At 49.2% G+C, this 23,825-nt stretch overlaps 1 protein-coding gene across 1 annotated transcript in view; it reads right to left on the reverse strand.

Moving 5' to 3' along the window:
• Window positions 1–1,359: 1,359 nt before the first annotated feature.
• The window catches only part of SLCO2B1 (solute carrier organic anion transporter family member 2B1), a 45,075-nt gene continuing 22,609 nt past the window's right edge, over window positions 1,360–23,825 (reverse strand). The window contains exons 7-14 of the mRNA XM_009953612.2: window positions 19,936–20,044; window positions 12,972–13,136; window positions 11,201–11,393; window positions 10,246–10,405; window positions 5,272–5,432; window positions 3,378–3,442; window positions 2,560–2,680; window positions 1,360–1,534 (exon numbers count right to left, since the gene is read on the reverse strand). Coding sequence (XP_009951914.2) covers window positions 1,360–1,534; window positions 2,560–2,680; window positions 3,378–3,442; window positions 5,272–5,432; window positions 10,246–10,405; window positions 11,201–11,393; window positions 12,972–13,136; window positions 19,936–20,044 — 1,149 coding nt within the window. The remainder of the gene's footprint in view (window positions 1,535–2,559; window positions 2,681–3,377; window positions 3,443–5,271; window positions 5,433–10,245; window positions 10,406–11,200; window positions 11,394–12,971; window positions 13,137–19,935; window positions 20,045–23,825) is intronic.

A 23,825-nucleotide genomic window follows, 5' to 3' on the forward strand; every position in this document is an offset into this window, starting at 1 on the left:
GCAAACAGACTGGTGAAATATCTAAACCAGCCACTTAACCACTGGCCTTTCTACCCTCCACCACCGTACTTCTCTGCACACCCCAGATCTTACCATAGGACTATTTGCCAGGGTGTGAAGAGTTAATGAATTTTCTCCACTGTGTATTTCTCTTCTCTTCTGCATATTTGGGCTGAACTTAGAAGTTTTGGTTTCATACCATTCCGGAGCCAAAAATTACAAGTTACCCAACAGTCTGTGGTTGCACACTGATGGCATGAGACCAGCAACACAATTTGTGCCTGGGTGGAAAGGAGCCCCGAGATGGGAAGAACGCAGAAAATAGAGGCAGCTACACCAAAATAACACCAGACTCAAGTTTCACCCAATAATTACAGCTGCATCTGACAGTAACCCCTTCAAGGAGCCCAGCAAGGCTGTCTGGCTCTGTGGTCAAATGGCTTAGCCACGAGTTCTGCCCAGTCTGCAAGAGGGCTGGGTTCAACCTTCCTTTCTGGTCCTGCATCCCTGGGAAAAGTTCTGCCTTTCTCAAACTGGAAACTGAAAAACACTCACATGCTTCAGTAAGATCGCGTGACAAGTACTGACAATGCAAAAAAAAAAGAGAATTATTATTACTATTGCTGCGAACTGTGGCTGTGCTGCCAAAGTGCTACAAGCCTGTGGGCATTGGAGTGTCTCTCCTCGGCTGGACCTGTGGTTTATTTTGATGTCCTCCCCTCCCCAGCATCCTCATCCCTGCCCCTCACTGCCAAAGCAGCATCTACTCAGCAGCTGGGTGAAGTGTGTGAGTTGGTCCTTGCAACGGTCCACAGCCTGGGACAAAAATCCCATCAATGTCAACGGGAGCTGGATGAAACCTTCAACGAAAAGAGACCATCTAACACTGCAAGAGCAAAAGGAACAAGCACAACTGACAGTTTGGGGGCAAGGACAGACCATCATTCATGGAGATGTATGGGTTCAGTACAAAACCATTTCTTAAAAATGATTTATTAAAAAACCCCACAAAACTCTTCAGCTATATGGTTAATGCTCAGTGCTGGCATCACCAAGACTGTCAACAGGAACAAATGCTTTGGAGGACATAAATCCAGAAGACTGCAGTGTCCAAAGGTTAATGTGTGTGGACTCATCCATGTGAAGGAGCAAGCTGCACCATTGAGGTGGAAGAGGCAGGCGTAGAACAGCGTATGGACAGACTCCCACAGCAGTACAGAAGTAGTACATCCCACCCAGAAGATGAGGAAGCAGCCCCGTCGTCCATCGCTCCAAGCATCCGTCCTTCACAGTTCAAGTGTGGGGTGATTCACATGGCTTCACCTCCCCCAACAGGGATCGCAATTCACATTTTTGGTGTCACACTTTGGATTCTGGGGTCTTTATGGAGTTCCCAGCCAGTTTCTCCTTCTCTGGGTCTGCCTTTGTCTCTGCTGCATTGCGGGCTTCCCTCTCCTGCCGTCTGAGAATGACATACACGGTCACGAAGCACAGGAAAGTGCCCACCTCAAAGAAAAACTGGAGACCGAGATACCTGTGGTGTGGAAACACAATAAATTAGGGTAGCAAGGGCATTCCTCTGTGCATGAAGCACCAACACACGATGTCCCCAGGCACCCAGGAGACACTGAATATGGGGATGGGCTCCCTGAGCACATTCAGCAGTGGGCAAGCAACTGCTGCAAGCCTGGGTCCCAAGAAGGGTGGAAAAAAGAGGAGGAGTAGCTGTCAAGATGCACTTCTCTTTGGTGTTCCATTAGGAGATCATCTCGCCTGGTAAGAAGGAGGCACATAAAAACATGTCTTGGGGTTGAGGGTGAATAGGACTTGCTGCAGCTACTGGTCAGTGAGTCATTCAACAACAATGAATTTGCAATGGGGGTGGAAGACCACCTACAGCTCCCTTCCAGCCTCCCCACAGTGCACAGGCTGCATTTGGTGTCTTCTGTGTGTTGAGCTGGGCCATTCTGTTGGAAGATGAGCCCCAGGTTGCAAGGCACCCTGCATGGACTCTGCACCACCCCACAGGCAGCTTTGAGGCTGGGGTCACCCCTGCTGCTGCATTCCCTCCATGGAGAAGGTGTCAGGACAGGCTGCTTGTGCCTACGCTGGTCAAATGAGTAACCATAGCATCACACAACAGTCCGTGTTGGAAGAGAGCTCAAAAGATCACCTAGTGCAACCTTTTGTGGGAAAGGGAGCTTGGATGAGATTATCCGGCACTTTGTCCATTTGCACCTCGAAAACCTCCAGTGATGAGGACTCTACCACGTCCTTGGGTTCCAGTGAATGACGGTTCTCACTATAATGCAGGGAGGGCTTCTGGAAGTGTGCCTCTGTGGTCTATAGCAGCAAGCTGGCATGGTCCTTGGCAGGGTTTTGGCTTGTGCCAATGACTTTCCAAACCATTCCTGGGCACTGCTGGGAGTCCAGGGGTCTGCGAGTGACCCTGTTTGCCTACCACGGTGTTTACAACAACTCCTCCCACGTTGGAGACGCCACGTTCCCTCTGGGTTTCCCTCCACACCCTCAGCCCTTATCCTGACCGCTCATCCCTACCTTTGCCTGAAGAGGTTGTTGTCGTAGTATCTGCAGGCTGCCTTCCTGTCGCACTTCTTCTCCCAGAGGATGCAGGTTGTGTCGATGGCGCTGCCGTACAGAACAGGCCCCGGCATCCATGCTGGAAGGAGAGGGTCAGAGGGGGCTTTGTTAGGGGAGTGCCTCTGCCAGGACAGACCTAACCCTGGTTACTTTCCTGGGGGCTAAGCGGGCCGAAAGGGGCTGGGGATGGTCTTCTTTGCTGTGGCCCAGGGAGCCATGGATCCTGCACAGCACACCAAGGGCTGGCTCTGTGTGCCTGCACCCCACCAAGATGCAAGGCTGACCTTCTTTCTCCTTGCTCTTTGATCAGGGACCATCGCTCATTCCAGGGATGAGGCCCACCTCCTTCATGTATGTTCCTTCCCACAACTACAGTGGCGTGTTCTGGGGGCTTCCAGGTGAATGTGAATTTTCACTACAGGAAAGATAACTAGTGGGATCGTAGGACATGGTTTGCAGCCACCCTGATACGCTGGAGGCAGACAGGGCAGTATCTGCACACAGCCAAGGGCTGCCCTCCTGGACCTAAACTTATTTCCTGCGTCCTTTTATTTAGCCACATAGATATACCCCAACAGATATAGCTCATCTCCTCCCCGCTGTCTGCAGCCCCCCAGACCCTGCAAGGCAGCATCTTTCTCCAGCTTAGGACAGGCTTTGGTCAGTCTGAAACTCTGAATAAACAGTACTTCTGCAGCCCTGGGGCTGCTCAGGGATGAAATCCTCAAGAGCTGCAACGATTTTCCAGGACGGCATTTCACCACGTTTTAATTTACCTAAAACCCTCAGCAGCATGAACTGTATCCCAACCGCAAACGATTTGTCTTCAGGCTGGATGCTCCTGAAAAACAAACCAGAAACTGTGTCCCGTGGCATTTTCGCACAGATGGATCTTTCTGGCATTGCACAAAGCCTTACGGCACCTCACCCAAAAAGTCACCCTTCAACCCAGCCACCGAGGACCCCAGGCAGGTCCTGTTTACGTCAGCAAAAAGGATGAAGTTTCATTCATTAGAGCTAGAAGCTTACCACAGCCTTTTCTTGGCCTGAAAAACCAACCAAACTCCGTAAGAGACAGGGAGGAGCTCAGCTACGTCTTTTTGCTTTTAATGTAAAGAATCCGTACGAGCAGAACGCAAACAGAAACCAATAGAGCTGCTGGCTCTGCCCAACACGAGCAACACAAGGGATGCTTTTTGTAACTGAAAGAGAGAAGTGATTTACCCATTGAGGAAGTGGCTTTTTTTTTTTTTTGAGGTGGGATACCTCAGTGTATATTTTGGTGGTACCCCAGTTTTCTGAAATAAGTGTTTCAGGCTGTGGTTCCTGCTGGGGTCACACATGGGAGAGTATCAGGTGGCGGGGGACCCCCAGGTCAGCACTCCTCAAGGGACTCAGTTTCCCTTTCCTCTCTGACTGTCTGGTGTACGCACAGCTCGCTCTTGGCATCAAAGGTGATTTAATAATGCCTCGGAGTCAAGGTAAAACCAGATTTTAACCACGGCTTTTCCCTAAAAAGCAAGTGTTTGGAGCGCTTCGACAACAGAAATGTGCTTGGAAATACCATTCATAGACTAACACAGAGATTCCCCCATGGCTTTCCCCCAGCCCCAGTCTCAGCCTCTCCCGCCCATCCCAGGCTCCAGCCCCACCAGCCTGGGGCTCATGTCGAGGCTGGCTCCAGCCTGCCACGGCCTGCCTCGTAGGCACCTTTCCAAGGGTGTGGGAAACTAGAGTCCTGATTGCTTCTCTGCACTGGGAAGGGAGGCTGTGCTCAAGCGAGATCCATCAGAAGGAGGGAAGGTAATTAAATTCCTTAACTTAACAGGGAGCTGCATTAAAAAGTGCCAAAGCACCGCCGTGCTAAATTAATGCTGAGTTAATGGTGCATCTCATTACTGAGGTATCAGCCGTGGGTGGGGAGGAGGAACAGGACGGCTGCCAGATCTGAAGGTTGTGCTGAGACCAGGAATGGGGGGTGCTGAGGGCGATGTGGGGTTCCTGTGAGCCCCACAGCCCCGTCGGTGGGTGGAGGTGCCACGGGGGCCTGGTGTGGTGTGGCCACCACTCACCCACCGGCTGGTCCTTGCCTGAGGCTGTTGGTGAATACCACGTTGCCTGCAAAAGCCATTGGCCACGCAGCACTGGTGGCTCCATGATAAAGCCTGAAATCTCCTGCTTGGCTCTGCAGGGATCAGCAGCAACAGGCAAAGAGACCTTGGAAGAGCCTTGGCAGTCTTAGGGCAGCAGGAGCTTTGTTAGTACAGGGTCTTCAAGAGCAAGCCCGAAAGGTCTCTCCTGCTTCAACATTTAAGACTGGAGATTGCTCAATGTTTCTGTCCTGCCCAGCCATGCCAAGTCTTTGCTAGCAAAGCACAGCCTGCTCCCTAGCCAGACATAGCCTGGAAGATGGACAACCACATGCACTGCCAGATGACAGGAGCAGGGAAGCCCCGTTCCCCATTCCCTGCACCAAACACACGAAAAAAACCATCTAAAAGCAGTGGGAGGAACAGGGCACGAGGTGCAACAGGGGGCTGATTTAACCCTCCCGTTACTCAGCTGAAGAAAATCTTCCTCCTCAATTCCAGGATCCCTTGGTTTTCCAAACACCACCTCTGGATGCCTTTTCTGGCTCCATCTAGGCCACGTCCAACCCAGTCTGCTCACCGGAGGATTAGCATGAAGGACGGCGTGTGTGATGTGCTGGCGAGGATCCCCGCCAGGCAGGACAGGACCACAAAGGGCAGGAAGAGGTGGGAGCAGCCGGTGCCACAGGTCCCGGGCTTGGCAAACCCGTTTTCAGAGATGCAGCTGCAGTTGGTGTAGTTCTGCAAAGAGGAGAGAAAACCCAGGGGCTGCTCATCTGCTCAAGGCTATGGAGATACCAGGGACAGCTGCCAGCTGTCATACGGAGGGAGGGTGTTCAGGTTTTGTCTGTAAATAATTAGCAGTAATTAGCACTCAACACTTCAGTGAGCAAGGGGGAAAAAAAAAAGAAACACATACAGTGAAGCTGGCTGGGGATAACAGACTGAGCAGATGAGGAAACACGTATTCCCACCCCTACTTCCAGCCTCCAACATGCTGCCATCTCTGAAAGGAGGTCCCAGTCCCACCAGGTCCCACGGGGCGAGCACGCACAGCTGATGGGAAAGCTGGGACCACTGTGGTACCTTGGTTCATCTCCATGGGCTTCCAGAGGCACCTGGAAGTGCTCCCAACACAGAGGCATCCTCACGTTGTTGGTGTGAGCCCCAGCAATGCCTCCCTACCCCCTGCAGAAACCCATGTTTCACGCCTGTTGTGCCCTGAAGATGCTTACAAACAGGTTTATTTCAATGTCATCGTTTGCCAGCTGAACGCTTTGGCATCCTGCAGAAATCCGGACTCTGGGCATGGAAAAACCTCACCCACAGCTGATAAAACATTCAAGCCTGATGTAAGCTTACTTGCTTGCGTTATATTTTTTGGAGGAAATCTCCAGGGGAACAGCCTGGGCTCCATCACCTGTCCCCAGCTTGTCTCCTGCTCTGAGACCCTTCATCCAGGGGCTACGGGTAGAGCAGAGCTGGCAATCAAAGCCAGAGCCCAAGCTCAGGGGAGTGTTAAATCAGAAAACACCTTCTAGGGGAAAATGCAAAACCTCACCTTTGAGAGAGGGTCATAAATAACTAGCACAGCGTTAGCAAAGGAGAGATGCCCCGGGGCGAGGGATATGGATGTTTTTTTCCTCCAGATTTTAGTCATAATTCTCTTTTTTTTTAAACAAGAAGCCTCTTTTTTTTTTTTTTTGGAACAGACCTTTAAATAAAATGAACATGATCTTATTGTTACTGGAGGGGGAACAGATTCACAGCAGGATGACAGTTTGCAGAAGAGTGATCCCAGAGGCAGGGGCATCCCAGGGTCTCCCAAATCCCCGTTCCCACATCACTGCCTGGAGATGTGGCACGCCTGTTGCCCATAAAAGAGACCCACAAGGAACTGCTCCCGACTGAGAGCACGGGGGGAGATTTAGGATGAAAGGGGACACAATCCCTCCTCCCACCCCTAGGAAAGGGGATTTAATATTGTAAATCAAGACTGGGTTTTATCGTCTTCAGCCATCTGAAACGAACTAAACCAAACTCATCATCTGGGCTCCTTCTGCAGTCAAGGAAGGAGAGGTGGGTCTCCAGAGGACCCACCACAGGGAAGTCCCTATGATAGCTGAGATTAATTCGGGCCAAAGCAGTTAACAAAAATGCAATTAGATAAATTAAAACTCGCTCGATCTGCGCGACTGCCACCTTTTATAGAGAATCAGAGCCCCGACATTGAGGGGACTTGCACAAAGCCAAATGGAGACAAAGGGCTGGAGAGGCACGCAATGGAGGCACGAGGCAGGGCTCTGCCCCTTTCATTCAAAACCTCGGAGGATTTTAGAGCAGGGGGCACGACCCCGGCTGCAAAACCCTCCGAGCAGCGGGGACAAGCCACAAAGCTGCCAGTGGCCCATCTCCGTGAGACGCACCGTCTCGGCAGCAGCGCCACGAGGCTGATGCAGCACCAGGGCTGGGAAAAAAACGTCTGGCAAAGTGGGGAGAGGAGAATAACCTAGAGCAGCCCTGAAACTGGGGCTGTGGTTTCCAGGCAGGACAGGCACATGGCCAGCCCCAGGTTTTTCAGGGTTGTGCATTAAACATCCCCAACAGCACCATTTAGCGATTGTTTTCTTAAGAGAGAAAGCCTCTCCCATCAAACTCCGCCTGATGCTGTCTAATTTCTTCTTTTTTTTTTTTTTTTCCCCAGCTGGGACCTTCCAGTTCCCTCAATTTTGAGGTGTGTGCTGACCAGCTCGGATCCAACCTGGCTAGCAGCACAGGGATGTCCCTGCTCCCACCCGTGGCCATGCACGATGAGAGCAGAAACTCAGGAGCCCCATGGCACAGAGATTCCTGCAGTCCTGGGAGAGTCCCCACGGCCACTTCACTTCAACAGGTCGCACTGGACCTGAACAAATAGCAAAGCACTAAAAGGTTGTCACTGCAAAGTCCTGCTCTTGGGCAAAGTTTATGGGCTCCTGCTGTTGCCCATGAAATTTGGGGGCATTGGGCGATGCAAAGAGCAAATTGCTTTCAGTGTAGAAGTTAAAATCAAGCTTGCACTTCGCAAGCCTCCTCTGGAAGTGCTGCAGCAAAGCTGAGTGAAAATGGAGGGTTTTCCTGTGTGCTGGGAGGGTTTCTAGAAGCCCAAGCTTTTGGGACATGGAAAGCAGTAAGCAATGAGCACCACAGGCCCCTGCATTGGCGAAGAGATGCTGCAAATGGTACAAAAAGTGTAATAGAGCAGAGAAAGCAGGAGCTGGAGGAACGCCACAAAATGCAATAAACTCATTTTTCCTTTCCTGCAACAGGTAATACCCAAACCCAGAGATGAACTGAGGTTGCTCTGCAGACATCTGAGCTCAGCTCCTAAGCCCAGCATGATAAAGGGGCAGAGCTCAGCGTCTGTTGCCACATCACTGTGTGCCCCGAACCCCCTGTCCCAGGGAGATGCAACATGCTGCGGTTACTACGTGCTGGAACATGGCTTGGCATTTATAACAGCGTGCTGGGTTACAGTCCCTGTGCAGAAGAAGCTCTCACACGACTTAAATTGGGTCAAACTGCATCAATAGGTAGAAAGGAGATTCTGTAAATTATCTCAGGGCTAAAGGAAGGGCTAATGTTGGTTTTGCAAAGCAGCATTTGCACGGCAAATGTGAAAACCATGATTTCGTTGTAGCTTGTGGCTACATCGATGTATAACAATAGATGTATAACAAAAGCAGGCGTGGGTCAGGGGATGTGAAAAGGCTGGAGGCACCTTTGAGGAGGAAGAAGCAGTTGAAAACGATCTGCTGTACAAAAGGCAGGCACAGGGATGCAGAAAGGCCCATTTGGGACTAAGCTCTGGCAGAAAACGTAGTTGTTATTAAAATGAAGTGTTGTTAATTAACAAAATGCTGCTAAAAAGTGCCCAGACAGTCCCATGCTGCCATTATACCCTGTGCCAAGAACACAGAGGAAAACTACTCACCCTGTATGGATTGCTAACATTTTTCAGGCAGGTATTCGAATTAGCAAAGATTTTCTTGCTGTTTATTTGTTAAACTGTATTGCCTGGAAATCCAATAGACAATTGGCACTGGGAAAACTCAGTCCTACCGGGGTTTTAGTGACAGGCAGGGAGCAGCAGAGGAGAGAGAAGCACAGGGCAGCACAATAACCCAGCCAGGTCTGCAAATCAAGGGAAAGGCAAGAGCAAACCCTATTTCTCTAGCCCCTCGCATTGGGACTCCCCCTCTAAATTATCCTCTCATGCAGACACTTGGCTTGGCAACCGCTGCTTATGGACAAAATGCAGCTAGATCACGACTTTTTAACCTGCAAATCTGCAAGCTGAAAGGTGCAATAGCATTGCTCTACCGAGGCCCTCTCAGGGCATGCAGTGAAGGTCTGATAAATGTCAGTGCTAAGTGTATTGGGCAACGGTTCCTCCAGGCTTGGCTGGCCCAGAGCATACAGCATGGCTCCATGAGGCCCCAAAAGCAGGATTTACCTTCCTTCTCTTCATCCCTATATATGATCTACAGGTGTAACAAAACTAGAGCAAGTTCCATGATGGAAACACCCAGGCTACTTCTGCAACTGTAGGTACCAGTTGAGAGTTTTCAGCTGGTATTTCCCTTGACTCTGCCGGAGGCCAGTTTAGACCAGTTGCCGTTTTGCACTTTGCTTCAGCAAACATAAATAAAGAAATAGTTCACTCTAGGCTTTGAGCAGTATTTTAGGTGAAGCCCAAGCAAATACAATTGGGTGAGAATTCTGGGTGATACCTGCTGCCAGACATTGAGGTATGTGAAAATGTGTACGACCTGCGTTGATATTTTGCCTTCACAGCCCTGCAAAAATGGGAACATTTGAACTCCATCCAGTTTCAGAGCTCTTCAGGCATCTGGTACCTAAATGGAGACCCTGGTTTTGGCAGGTCCCTATTCAAGGAACACAGATGGGGCAATTCACAGCAGGAGCCTGGAGGTGGGCTGACCCATCCTGTGGAGAAAGCATCCCTTGAGTACAAGAGGCATCCACGGACTTGGGTTCATGCTAGGTGCTGTGATTAGCCCTTCCCATACTGCATGTCCTCCTGTCCCACCACAGAAAACACAATTAAGAAAGGTGAACTTGTTGGACATCAGCTCAGGGTGGAAAGAAAGCAGAAGGTCTTTGCATCATCCACTCAAGCTGCTGGGTAGCACGGGAGATATTGAAGCTAAGGTTTGTGGAGCAAAACCTGACCTGGGGTGGAGCAGTGGATGGGGAAGGACAACTTGACACCCTAAGGAGGCCGGATACCTAAAGGTTTCTGCTTGCTGCCTTGGCCAAGGTTCTGTTCTGGCAAGGGCTGTGTTATACTGGAGAGTGCTAAGAGACATCATCTACAAGGGGTTTTCCTGGGATGTTCCCAGCCTTCCCCAGCTCATCCCAGAGGGTCATGCAGAGCTTGTCCAACACTAACCAACATCAGGAAACCTAACTGCCAGCCTTGAGCCCTGCATTGGTCATCCCTCCTTAGACATCCCAAGCCAGGACACTAGAGCATGTGGGAGTGACTCACCAGGACGGAGTTGTTGTCTGCATCGATATGTACAACTCTGCAGCCGGCAGAACAGGGTGAGATGTATTCAATGGCGTTAGAGCCGCAGATGGGGTTATAGGCTTTCTCGGGGCAGTCACACTGGAGGTTACACTCCAAGGCGTGGTGTCCAAATTCAGAGCTACAGCAGGAAGAAACTATTAATGCACGGTACTGAGCATCATTAATATGCATCTTACACAGAAAACACACTGCATGTATCTTGAAATTAGTAAAGAAACATTTGATTGCTTAAAAAAACCCTGTCCCGTATGTAAGTGAGGACCCACAGAAATTCCGCTATAACCCCCCAAGCCTTTGCTCTGCCTGGGCAAAGCATCCTGACCACACATGGTCAAGGGAGTCACCCACTTCCTTCACATTTGGCCCCAAATGTGGGGTCTTGGGGTAGTGCAACAGCACCCTGTGGGAGGTGGTGTGCTTCCCGCTAAGGGTTCAGACCAGCTTCCACCGAAACCACAGGAATGTGAATTTACAGCAGCTTGGATCAAGCCTTGAAGGAAGACAAGGTCCTGCCCATGTTTTGCTGCGTGGGGAAGCAGCCAGGGCTTTGAAGGTGTGATCCCAGGGCTGGCTCCTGCCCAAATTATTCACCTATGAGTAACGCACTGCACTTTCCAAGATGAAGGTTTAATCTCATGCTGTTTGTGCCAAAAACGCTTTCACTTCAGGTTTCACAACCAGTCAATGAAGTTAGAAGGAGTAAGGACGCAGTAGATTCAGTGCTTATTCACAAAAGCATTACTTTCTAGCCTTATTTTACCACCATTAACTGTTTCTCAAGAGGGAATAAACCCATTTCTGGATATTCTGCTTAACTTCCACCTCCGCCCCAAGGAGTGCAGCTGGGGATGGGGGGTAACCCCAGCCCTGGGAACGACCCACCCGTGCCCAGCCTAGCTGGAGCTGTCGGTACCTCTCGCTGTAGGTAACGCCCGCGACCTTCTGCGTGGGGCATCCAAGGAAGAGGAGGGGGAAAGCCACGAGCAGGCAGAGGAACATGCCGAGGACACACATGGCGCTGCATTGCCTCAAAGACATCTGGAACCTCTTCAGGATGGCACCACCCACCACGATCCCAACCATCGCCCCAGGGATGTTCACAGCACCTGGGGAAAGGCAGGTCCTTGTTTTCCATCCTCTGAGCCATATCGGTCCCTTTAGAGCAGTGCCATTATAGCAAAGGCCCAGGGGATTGGTTGTTGGATTCCTGTTTCTCAGCATCAGTGATCTGGAGGGCACCAAGGTTTTTTGCAGGACTGGTGGAATAATGCTAAGAAAGAGCAGTTTTGCAAAACCAGTGGGACCCCACATCAAACTGGCTCTTACGTATCCATGCATGGAAGATGTCGAGACCACTGAAAAGTTAACCTTAATCCAGCAAATGTGATTTTTTTCAGTGTAGACAGGAGAAAATATCAATGAAACCTGGAAAGGACATTTCATTTCTGTGTAATGCAGTAATGTGCCCACTTCTGTTGTCACCATTGCGACACTGTGAAGGTTTCCATGACAGACTTGGAGTTTTGCAAAAGCCACCTTACAGTGGGATACCAAAGAAGTGCTATCTGTTTAATTCAATAAAGAATCAACAGGGAGGTTGCTTTCAGCCCATAAATACCCACACAAGGAAGGGGTTTCCAACTACAGAAAGCTTTTTATCTAATGGAAAAAGGCAAAGCAAGATTCAGTAGCTGGGAACAAAAGCAAGATAAATTCGAACAAGAAATATGGTGCACGTCTCTAACAGAGAGGGTAAATCAAGCCTGGGAACAACTCAACAGGGCACATCAGTGGAGGACACCACTGCTTCACCATTTAACCTTTCTGCCTGTATTTAGCCTGGGTTGCTGGGCTTTACCAGTCTGCTCTGCTCACTTTCTTCTGATTTATTTCTGGCAGACTTCAGAAGACTCTTTCTCTGAGGACGCGTGCTGTTTGTTCAAAAATACACTTAAAATACTTCTGTGTCTAGATCTCTGAATCCTCCAACTGATTGTAAGAGTAGGGCTTTGTTCTTAATATTTTTATTACCATGACAAGCTCGCACAGGGAGACAGGACATTCTGGATATTGCAATACAAGCAAAAGCCATCTAATCTCATGAGCACGTATCCTGTTTAACACTCCTCCTAACAATACCAACAGCAAGCAATTAGCCTGACAGTTATAAGCAATTAGTCTAACTACAGCAAACATTTTGAAGAGTTTAAGCATGATTATTACACCAGCCTGACTGGCTTCTTGCTCAAAGTGTCTTCCAAATGCATGCATATATTACTGCAGCTTTAAATTTTATTTACCGTCTTCTTTTACAAAGACCCTTAAACCAATGATCGATGTAAAGTAACCCCTGCTACAGAAACGTGCACAACTCATATCTGAGGTTTCTTTGCTCCCTTGATGCAATGAGTGGGTTTCCTCTCCTTGATTATAGTGAACAGCTTTAGACAGCAACTATTTCTCCAGGTCTCAAAAGTTGCTATTCTAGCAAGCTCAGGCTGCAATGTAAAGGAAGGAAAATAGATAGCAGCTGAGAAATTGTATGGGCAAGGACTTGGTGCCACGTCTGTCCGTAGGTAATGGAAGGAGACTGGCAGCTCCAGAGGGAAAGCTGCCTCTTAGTAATCTCTAATTATTTTCTAAGAGGTGCTCAAAAGCCAGCAAGCCTTGATAGCAACACTTACCGATGATCATGTTGGCCAAGGATGCTGTAAGGGAGAATTGCCTCTCCAGGAACTTCCCCATGAACGTTGCTAAACCAGCAACCATGGCAGAGAGATTGACCTGAGCCAACACCACCAGCAGGTAGACGGGATGACGCAAGTTCCTCAACAGGACCAGAGGAAAATCTGAAAGGAAAAAGGGAAAGTTGTTTCATATAGAGGAGGTGTACAGCAAAATACACAGAAAGTGGCCAAGCTTTGAATTTTCTTTCAATTTTTGTGCAAAATTAACTCTTTAGGAGTGGTGAGCTCTTCTGAATACTCCATTTACGAAAGGGCAGAATGTGTGCTTTCAGGGTTCATCATTTCAAGGCTTGATGGCATGACCATTTGGATATTAAAAAGTGGGGATGAAGCATCAGGACTTGCAAAAATTAAGCACCTGAACACTGAGGTTTGTTGTAAATAAAGTCGATTTCATCTCAGCTAAGCAGCCGTCTAAGGAGACATGTCTTATTTAAGTTGTCCAGGGGGAGAGAGGGAAGCTGATGACCTTCATCCCACCTACCTCAGGAATCAGCCATAGGGTGGGAGAATCAACAGCAGAAGTGAGTTGTTGCAAAAGATGGAGCAAAAAAAGCAGGGTTTTCAGTGCAAAGCATGCCCAGCCTCAAAGTGAACCTGAGAAGACAGCAACTCCTCTCTGGACACGTCCCATCCCTGCAGAGCTCACCTCCGTATCTGTTAATTCTTTTGATTTGCTATCACGGTCAGTCACGCTTAATTTCTGCTGAAGCCCGTGCAGTTGAGACTGGGAACTGCTCTAAACACATGTGCACGCAGGCAGTGTATAAAAGGTCTGTGCCAAGGCAATGGCAAACGGTTGGAGGCATCAGCATCAGCAGAATAGAATAGAACAGAACAGAATAGAATAGAATAGGATAGAATAGGATAGGATAGAATAGAATAGAATAGAATAGAATAGAATAGAATAGAATAGAATAGAATAGAATAGAATAGAATAGAATGGAATGGAATGGAATGGAATGGAATGGAATGGAATGGAATGGAATGGAATGGAATAGAATAGAATAGAATGGAATGGAATGGAATAGAATGGAATAGAATAGAATATTTCAGTTGGAAGGGACCTACAAGGATCATCTAGTCCAACTGCCTGGTCACTCCAGGGCTGACCAAAAGTTAAAGCGTGTTATTAAGGGCATTGTCCAAAAGCTTCTCAACGCTGACAGGCTTGGGGCATCAACCACCTCTCTGGGAAGCCTGTTCCAGTGTTTGAGCACCCTCTTGGTAAAGAAATGCTTCCCAAGTAAACTCTAAAAGAAGCATCTTGACCCAAGAAAACTGATACCTCACGTCAACACTTGGGTGATGTGCTCAGATGATCCTGAACATCTGCTAATGGAGAGGACAAACCCGCCACCTTCTGCAGCAATACCTCCTGCTGAGCTCTTCTTCAGAGCTGCCGGGGTCTTATGGCGCCTCAGGAGAAACACAAGTGGCTCTGCCATAGCTTTTCAGCCTCAGCTGAACCTCTGTAAACACTGTCTGTATCTCCTGCCTTCAGCGGGTGGACGGTACCAGGATGGTTGAGCGCCAGATCGAAACCTGCGTGTCTTCCCCTAACACCCGTGGGCTGAGGGCTGCAGCACTGAGTGATTGTCACAAACACACGTGGCCAGAGCAAGCATGCCCTCAGTTCCTTTCCCTTTCCTTTCTGGCAAGGCTTCTGCTAAAACAAATACAAAAGTAGCTGGCAAGTCATTACAAGTTAATTTATTTGTTTGCTGCAGTTGCAATTTCAGCGTCCTTTTTGTTTCCATCATAAAAATGTATTTTTTGATTGCAGGCAAGAAACACTCCAGCAAATTCCCCTCTGGCCGAACCCTTAGTGCTTGAGAAAAAGATATTGTCAGCCTGCTTAGCAAAACCAGCTGCCCTGCTCCCAGTGCCTCAGAACTGGGATGCCTGACGCTGACACCCGCCAGCTGGGAGGCTGCAGTTCTCCAGCCTGGAGAGATTTCTCCTTCATGATAATCCCAAACCCATTTTCTGCTCCCCCCTGAACCATCACCTTTCCCCATGCTCTTCCTCCAGCTTTGCAGCACTCAAGCAAAGGGCCTGCATAAGGGCAACTTCCAGACAAACAGACGATGAGTTTCCCAGATGAGGGCTCTGAAAGCCAATATGCTGAAGCAGAGATAAGGAATTAACAGGGAGGATTAACGCAAGAGCCTGCCACAAATTAATGGTGTTCATTCTTAGCAGCTCACAAACAATCGGGACAATCTTTATATCTGCTCCAGCACAGAGGCGCTGGGAGATTGCAGCTGGGAGAACTATCTGGTGCTTGTCTAGGAATTGCCCCAAGCTGTGTGTTTGTTTTAGCTGTCCTAAAAAGTTACGGGAGGAGCAAAGTTCCCTCTGTGGATGCAAGTGGGACCCCCCTATACAAAGGCAAAGCTCTCACTCATGGGAGTACTGCCTCTCTAGCCTAGCACTCTGCGCTCAGGGTTAGGCAAGCAGCTAAAGACTTTGGGGAGCAGCAAATGCAGGGCACTGGAGAGGGTGCAAGCATGCAAGGCACGCTCAAAGACCCTGAAATACTGGCATGCTGAAGAGCTGGGAGGCTAGCAGTCAAGTGGAGAGGGAATGAGCTGTGATGGTGTCTCTGTGCTAGACCAAAAGAGGGGAAGGTGGTTTTGCTCCCAAGGGTCAACAGAGGTCTTGCTTTTCGAAGTGTATTTCTGCCTCGGTTACACACTGGAATATTGCAAATATCCACTTGCTCGCTAAAAGATCTCCCAAGATATCTAATCCAGCCTTTTGTGGGAGGTAGTGGGAATCTTTCACCCAAAAGATTTCTTTTCCCTAGAGTTCTTTTGTCTTTTCAATCAAACTACACCCCCTCTGCCACCCTAGATCAGAGCTATAAAGCTATAACAGCAAGAAGGTCTCCCACTTCATGGTGGGAGGCAGCAAGATTGCCATCCTCTGCAATCACCATCTCATTACTAGTTTGATCTTCCTTACAGCTCCAGAGAGGAAGCTGGGCAGATACTAAAAGCAAGTGGAAACTTTAAAATAATAATAAAAAACTATCCTTGAAACCATCTTTAGGCACCACAGAGAAACAAACAAGTCAGTGTTTTAATTGCTTTGAAGATCACCTTTAATGGATTAATTCTCAGTATGTGCAACAGAAGCTGCACATCCTCCCAGGTGTTTTCAGCAGAAGCCTAGAAATTAGCAATGGAAATTACTTCGGGCTAGCTAAATCCTGCTTTCTTGATTACTGTGAGCAGCTCCAATGCCTGCAAAAGGAGGACTCTGTGAGTAGAGGAGCAGGGTGCAACCCAATGTCACGCAGAGCATCTGTGCAAGAGCCAAGATCATTCCCCACAGTGCTTTGACTTTCCTACTTTTGAATAGCTCCAGCGAGTGGAGCCTGCTCCCTTCTTGGGTAATTGACCTCATTGTTTGGAAATGTCCCCAGTGCTTTGCCTGAGTATTTATCCTGTACACAGCTCCATCCTGTTATTGCTGATTGTGCATGGAAAAGCTCTTCCTGTCCTTGAAGCAGAGTTTCCAGGGCTTTGCAAACTGCTTTCTGCTCATCACACCTTGCTCCAGAAAGATTGAAAGCCCGGTGGCTTCCAGAGAAAGGAAGAACATGAAGCACCTCATGGGATGGGCTCTAACGCATCCTTATTTTGTTCCCAATAAGGTAAATGGCAAAAATTCCTGCAAGCCTTATTTTGCTCTCAGTTATCCCCATTGTGCATTGAACAGAACAAATGACAAAATGCATTTCCTTCTCCATAATCACGCTTCCTTTTGCATCATTTCAGCTGAAATAAATGACTGAACAGCATTTCTGAACACCTTCCTCCTCCAGGTCGGCTTAGTAATTGAAGGCTTGCCTCTGCCAAGCCCTTCAGAAAATGATGAAGCCCTAAAGGCACTCTTCAGCCTTACTCAGCTCAAAGAGCAGCCTCAAATGCTCTGCTGAACCGCAGCCTAACCAGGCAGTGCCTTTCTCACCCGGAGTTTCCCCCGGGCTTGTGCCAGGTTTGGAGCAGGAGCTGCATTTTCCCCACGCGTGAGGGACAGTCATCCCTGTTCCCTGCAGCTGATGGGCAAAGGGACACTTCCCAAGGGGAGACGTCGCTTTCCTCCCCCGTGAAGCGTTCCTGGTCCCAGGCTGCATCTGCAGCCATCCTGTACGGGTGGCCCCTGCGCACGTACGAGGCCAGTTGGCAAAATGCTCTAACACTGGTGATGACCCAGTTGTCCAAGTGTTGACTCAGTTGACTCCAACCCCAAGTGCTTTGTGTGGGCAGACCCAACATCCATGGTGCAAAGCACCTTCTAACTGAAAGTGGATGAAGACCTGCACATGAGTCAGATGCCAAAGTACAGCCCTAATCTCCAGGGCCATTTTACAACCTGCTTGAGGTATTCAAACACCCCAAGTGTGTTCCAACACCTCAAGTGTGTTCAAACACCTCAAACAGAGGGAGGGCTCTGTCTTACAAGGGATGAGGGAGGACCAGGACTGAAATCTGAGATCTTGTGTGATCCCTGTTCGATCCATTCCCTGCTGGCATCCTAATGCTCTCCTTCATTCCACGCCAAACAAGGGACCCATAACCACCAGTGACCTTCATCCCACCCTGAACAGAGGACCCACAGCCATGGGCAGGCCTGGGGCTGCCTGTCCTAGGGACAGCACCAAAGTACCAGGCAGCTCTGGGAAGGGGACCATCTGTAAAAGCTCCCCTTGAGATGCAGATGGACCAGCAAGCAGATGAGGTCCAATGGACTTCTTGCCGATAGCCATCTTCAGCATAACGCTTAGCCCCTTGCCCATAAAACTACTGTATTTTTTTACAAGCAAAAGGCCGAATTAATACACAGCTTGCTATTTCTCTTGTAAGGTGCTACAGGAATCTGCTTTGTGTTGTTTCTGCTGGTGGATTGTCACTGCCCATCTCCTAAATGCCCATCTCCTGCCTTTCTGCAGAGTGGGCTCCTGCTCCCCACACCGTGTGCAGAGATGCCAGATGCAATTCAAAAACCAAGTAGGAAGGACTTAAAGATTTCACAGCACAACCCCCTCAGTTCCAGCCTCCTGAGACCAGCAAAGTGGGACCCCTCTCCTCCAGGAGCCAGGTCATTCTTTTGTACTGGTGTGTGGTGTAAAAAAAGGCTCACTATGAACATGGTACGGGGACCACGCTGTCCTACAGCATTTCTCCATCATGTGTGCTTCATTCTGCCTCCCTTTGTAAACAACAGAAGGTATGAAATTGCAAGGTGATTCAGGCTGGAAAATCTCCAAATGCTGTTTTCATAAAGTATTGTACAGAAAAGAACAGTAAAAATAGAGAGGAAAGAATGCTTGGTGACAGAAAGAAGAAACAAAGTAAGCAGGACAGTCACAAAACGGGAGGTAAAACTCTCTTTCCAGCGACTTGTAGATGAGCTAGCACTAAAGTCTTCAGACTTCACCCAAATTGTCCCCACCTACAGCAACACACACTAGCTACCATCCAGTTTCTGGCTCTAAAACCAGTTTTGTAATAGAAATCCTGATGATTTCAGCAAGATTGCTCTTCTGTCAAAAAATACAGACAGTTCATTTCTTTCAGAACTGGGCTTTAGGGGATAAATCCTCAGAAATAATGAATTTATTAGCACAGCTCCTGCAGCCCTGACAAGAGCAACCCTGATGCAAACCCCGAGCCAAACCTGCAGCTTGAGCAGAAGTATGATATTTCATTCTCTCTTCACCCAGGAGCAAGGAGCTCATTTTTATTCTTTTTTCGGAGGCAAAGAGCAGAGTGTTGGTGTGAAAAACCCATCCGAGCGCTATAAATCTGTTCCCACGCAACTGCTTCCATCATGCAAGTTTTCTAAATGACAGTGCAACAAGGTCAGAATAAACCCCCGACTTGTTCCTCTGATATAGCATCAGGCTAGCAGGCAAATGGTGCAACGAGCAGAATAAAAACCTGCCCATGCTTGTCTGGCTCTGCCTGCTCTGCACTGACCTTAATAAAACAGAGAATTTCCAATAAATTAAAGGGATAATATTCAGGAAATATGGAGGAAGCTGACACAGATTGGCCTCAGAGCGTCACTTTTCTTAAGTATTTGCCAAAATGCAGAGTATTTCCTTCAAAAAAAAACAACCTTGAGAGGTAACTTCCACAGAATAAAGCCCAGCTGATTCCCTTCAGCACAAAGGGCCTACTCATTTCTAAACAAGGTAATTGCACTGGATTAAGATCAGCCTGTACAAACATGCATCTGATTTTAATTGCTCAGACCCTGGCTCCAGGCAGCCCCGTCCATCCTTGGTGGGACAGGGAAGGCAGCTTGCTCTGACATTGTCACCAGCCTTAAAAGAGGGGCTTTGAGGAGGCTTTTGGGGACGAAAAGCTGCCGGGGGTCTGATTCCTGCTATGACCTGGGAGCTGAGCAATAGCAGCCGCATGCACCCAAGCTGCAAAGCCCCCTCTAACTGGGGGACTCTTCTCCTTCCCATGGCTCTACTCCCGGTTCACACCTTTCACTCCTCTTTCCTGCCTGGCTTTGGGCTCCGATGAGGTTTTGGCCTCTGTTTCCCACTGCCCAGCCGAGCCGTAAAGCCACGCAATGGTGAGAGCTACCAACCCCAGATGCTTTGATCAGCGTGAGGTGGAGCGGGGTAGTCTGGACGTGATGGCAAGCATCTGCTGTGAGCAGACCAGGAAGAAATCTGCAGATCTGACTAAAATCCACGGTACGCCTAAGTTGCTTCTCGAGGGCTTATCTAGGGGGTAGGCTGAGCACGGGGAGGAACATCCTTTTTTTCTTACCAGCGTTGCAACCCACTGCATTGCCCCTCGCCAGGATGTATGTTTGTATAAGTGGAGAAACCCCATCCAAGCAGGAGGTGGAGGATGCACACACTTACGTTTGATGAACTGGGTTAGAGAGAGGTTTTGCACGTGGTCAGATGTTGACCTGAGCTGGCTGAGCACATCTTCACTCTTCTTGCTGCTCTTCTCCTTCCCACTCGCCACCTGGGGACAGATGAGAGGTTGTCACCGCAGTGACCATGCCAAAGTTGCCACTGAACTCGCTTTTTCTCTCCCAAATCTTGTTGGACGGCGGCCTATGCTTCTTGCAGACAGAGTCTGCAATGTTTCTGGGCTTGGCCAGCACTGTCCATGTCCAGCATGCTCTCCTGCCCACGGCTGCTGCTCTGTGCCCACATCATTTGGTCTCCAGCGGGGCCAAATCTCCAACACAGATGTCTGTGCTACAGGAGTAAGAGCCAACTTTCCCCTCTTGTCCCAGCAGTAATGAGACACACTTTGTAATATCATGCTGGGCCATTACCCAGGTACAGCACAGCGTGTGCCCAGTGCCCAGCTCACATGAATATGGAAATTCAGGAGGTGTAAGAGTCTGCATCAGGAAAGACGGATACCCTTAGGGAGATGCTTTTCTTCCCCAGAGGGTCTCCTTCACCCCTGTGTGCGGGGGAAGCAGGCACAAGGAGCGATGCACCTAGACCTCCACCCAAACCAGTTTTGGACACTGGTTTTGGATGGAGGATGAGCCTTTCCCCTGTGTCTACTTGTGTGAGAGCTGCTGTGCAGGGGCCTTTTCCCCTGTTACCAGCAAGGAGAGCAGGCAGCAACTGTAGGAGGAGATCTAGGTGAGGAGGGGGGGTCTGGGATGGAGGCAAAGTATTTTTCACCTCAGAGAATCACAGAACGGTTTGGGTTGAAAGGGCCCTTAAAGACCATCTAGTTCCAAACCCCCCCGCCATAGCAGGGACACCTTCCACTAGACCAGGGTGCTCCAAGCCCCATCCAGCCTCCTAAGCCAAGAGGGACTGACCCAGAGCCACCCGGAGCAGGAATGTACTTGCGGGCACAGGCGGCAGCAGCCACACACCCCTCACCCCTCCCATCCCCTTTCCAGTCTCCTCCTGCTCCTGGAAATCCCAACTGAATTCCTGCCACTCCTACTCTCTTTAATGCTTTTGATTTCTTTCAGCCCCATCTTTCCCACCGAACAGCAGCAGTATGGGAGGGCCATCCTCTCCCATCCTGGTCTATGGAAGGGGACACATCCTGCAGCTCCCCCTTTTACTCCTTCTCTGTTCAGGGGAACAACTCTTTGCAGGTGGAGGTCAGAGGGGTCCAGGCATCTCTGCTTAATACAGCCTCAGCTGGTGCTGACAGCTCTGCAGGACGTTAATCCAGGTGCTTGCAGGACCTGCGCCCTGGGCGTCACACTGCCACCACTGACAAGCAAAGAGGTCCTGGCAGAAGAGGAGAGGTGGAAGATGGAGGGCTTGGATCATCTAAGGTCCATTGCAGCCTCATTAGATGACTGCATGTCCAAGGCAAGTGTCCAACATCCCATCAGCAAGCAGGAGGCCAAGGGAGGGGAGGATTTCTTGGATGTGCATCCCATCCCCTGTCCTGCTGGCTTTTGGGGGAATCACTGCACGGAGGGCATTAATTAGAGTAGATGTGCCACAGTACATCTGTAATAGCAGAAAGCGTTCAGCAGGAGTGCGGTTTTCATGGAAAACCACAGCGTATTTTTAGCCAGAAGGACAGAGCCAGCGACCCCGTCTCTGACATCCCACCTCAGCTCAGCAGCGGCGCTGTTGCAGCTCTCGACACAAATTTAATCTGAGTCGGACAAATGAGTTCGTTCAACAGGAGTCAGAGGTTCTTAATTCACAGAACGAACTGGACAGCTCTTTGGCTAAAATGATCTCTTTTCCTTTGAAACCCAGACTGGTTATTGAATATCAGAGAAGTCAAAATGTCCCGTGCTGCGAATGCCACGTTCCCTTTTTGAAGAGCCACTACAAGGCAAAAGCAATAAAACTCCTTTCATGGTTTTTGACTGGTAGAGCTCAGAGATTAATATATTTTTCAAATGTAAAGATAAAATCCAGCTTCCTTTCACTTTTCAATTAAGTGACAGGGTCTGTTCTCCCTGCTCTAAAACTGCAGTGTTTTCCAAAAATACATTCAAGCTGTTACTGACTGGGGCTTTCTCAGCTCCCAGCTGCTTGTACTTCAGAGAGGTAACAGTCTGCTGGGCACTGTCTGCACAGCCAAAAAAAACCAAAAAGCCCCAAATCCCACCAAATTCCCCAGTCCAGGCCGCCTCTGTGTGAGTGTGACCCTCACACGGGGTGTTTCTGTGCACATCTGCTGGCTTAGCACCCACTCGAGGAGCAGATGCTGCCTGCACAGGGAGCAAAGCTCTTGAGGGAGGAAGGAAACTCTCCCCGTGCTGGCTTGGTCCCACGATATATTTTTTTGCTGCCTGAAAGGATCAGGAAATGGATTCCTCTGGGATGAAGCGAGCACGTTCACACGCCGGGAAAGCGAGGCTGCGGAGGGACCAGCACAAACCCTGCCTGCTCAATGTGGACAGGGAGATGAAGGATGCTGGCTTTATCATCAGAGATGCTCAAGCCCTGCCGGTGACGCTGTCCTTCTGCCGCAGGGGATTTCAGCATTCCTCGGAGCAGAGAGTTTTGCAGTCTGGAGTCGGTAGGTGCAACAGCACCGGCTGGTTGCTCAGCACTACCCCAGCTGTTTGCCACAGCATCGTGCCAGGGAAAAAACAAACCACTGCAGGAAATACCTTGCAAAGTGCCCCCAGGCTTGGATTTTTCAGGATGATTCCTTCAAGGACTCAGTTTCCTGGTACACGAATGGGCTCTCTGTTGCACCTCATAATTTTGCAACAAGATTTTATCTATCATCATCACTTCTAGCCTCATGGTGGGGTGGAAGGCTTTGGAGGAAGGAGGATGAAGCGTGAGAGCATCTCTAACCTGACCTCGACCTGGGGAAACCCCCTGTTTCCCTGCATGGATATAAATAAATCAGGTATGACTGAGCAAGGTTGAGACCCGGTCTGGCTTTGAAGGAAAGGCAAATGAAGGCAGCTTGCCTGCGGGCTGGGCTCCTGCTTCCACCCGCCTGCTATCACACCTGCGAGAAGGGCAGCCAGAGGTGTTGCCAGTCTGGTTTTATTCAAATACACCCCTGGAAAAAAAAGGATAAATGACCTGCTCTGGGACACAGAGGTTTTCCTTGCTTAATTTGAGGCTTCTGCAGAGTTTCCCTCTGGCTGTGCAGAACCTTTGCTGCTGAGCTACCAGCTCAGTGAAAAATAAGGTCAGAGAAGTTATTTTCATATTAAACAAACAGGATGTAAAACCTCATAGCTTGAAAAAGAATTATATCTCCCCTGACAAGGTCACGCTCCCTACAAACACTTCATTATGGCTCTTGCAGCAAGTGTGGGTTCCACCAGGGACTTTATTTCCTAGAGTGTTAAAATAACCAGCTGACAGGCACCTTACTCACACCAAATGGAATGATTATTTTTAGCCACTGTTTGTGCCCATCTTTAAAGCTCCCTGGGGAAAATCTGAATGTAGAGACCAGCCCATTCCTGTAACAGGCCAGTGGCACCACCACACCCTGCTACTTGGCTCCCAGTTGCTCCCCAGTTAATGCCTTTAGTCTAGACTGCCTTTGCTGGTGCTTTAGGAGCTTTAATGAGGCAGGCTCAGAGCATCACAGCCCCAGGAGCAAAGGCTTCCAGACAAAGACCTAGATTTCCCTGTCCCCACCCTTTAACCTTCCCCCATTAACTGATAACCCATCTAAGAGAGGTCCCCCTTGATTATCTTCATTCCAGCTTTTCACGTGCCCTGGAAGGGCACCAGGTCACTGCTGAACAAAAGTGGGAGGATTTGTATAAATGCAGGCAATCTGTCCTGAGACAGAACCTGGAGAACTTATTTTT

The sequence above is a fragment of the Leptosomus discolor genome, chromosome 1 (assembly GCF_034619465.1).
Source record: "Leptosomus discolor isolate bLepDis1 chromosome 1, bLepDis1.hap2, whole genome shotgun sequence".
In the NCBI taxonomy this organism is placed as follows: domain Eukaryota; kingdom Metazoa; phylum Chordata; class Aves; order Leptosomiformes; family Leptosomidae; genus Leptosomus; species Leptosomus discolor.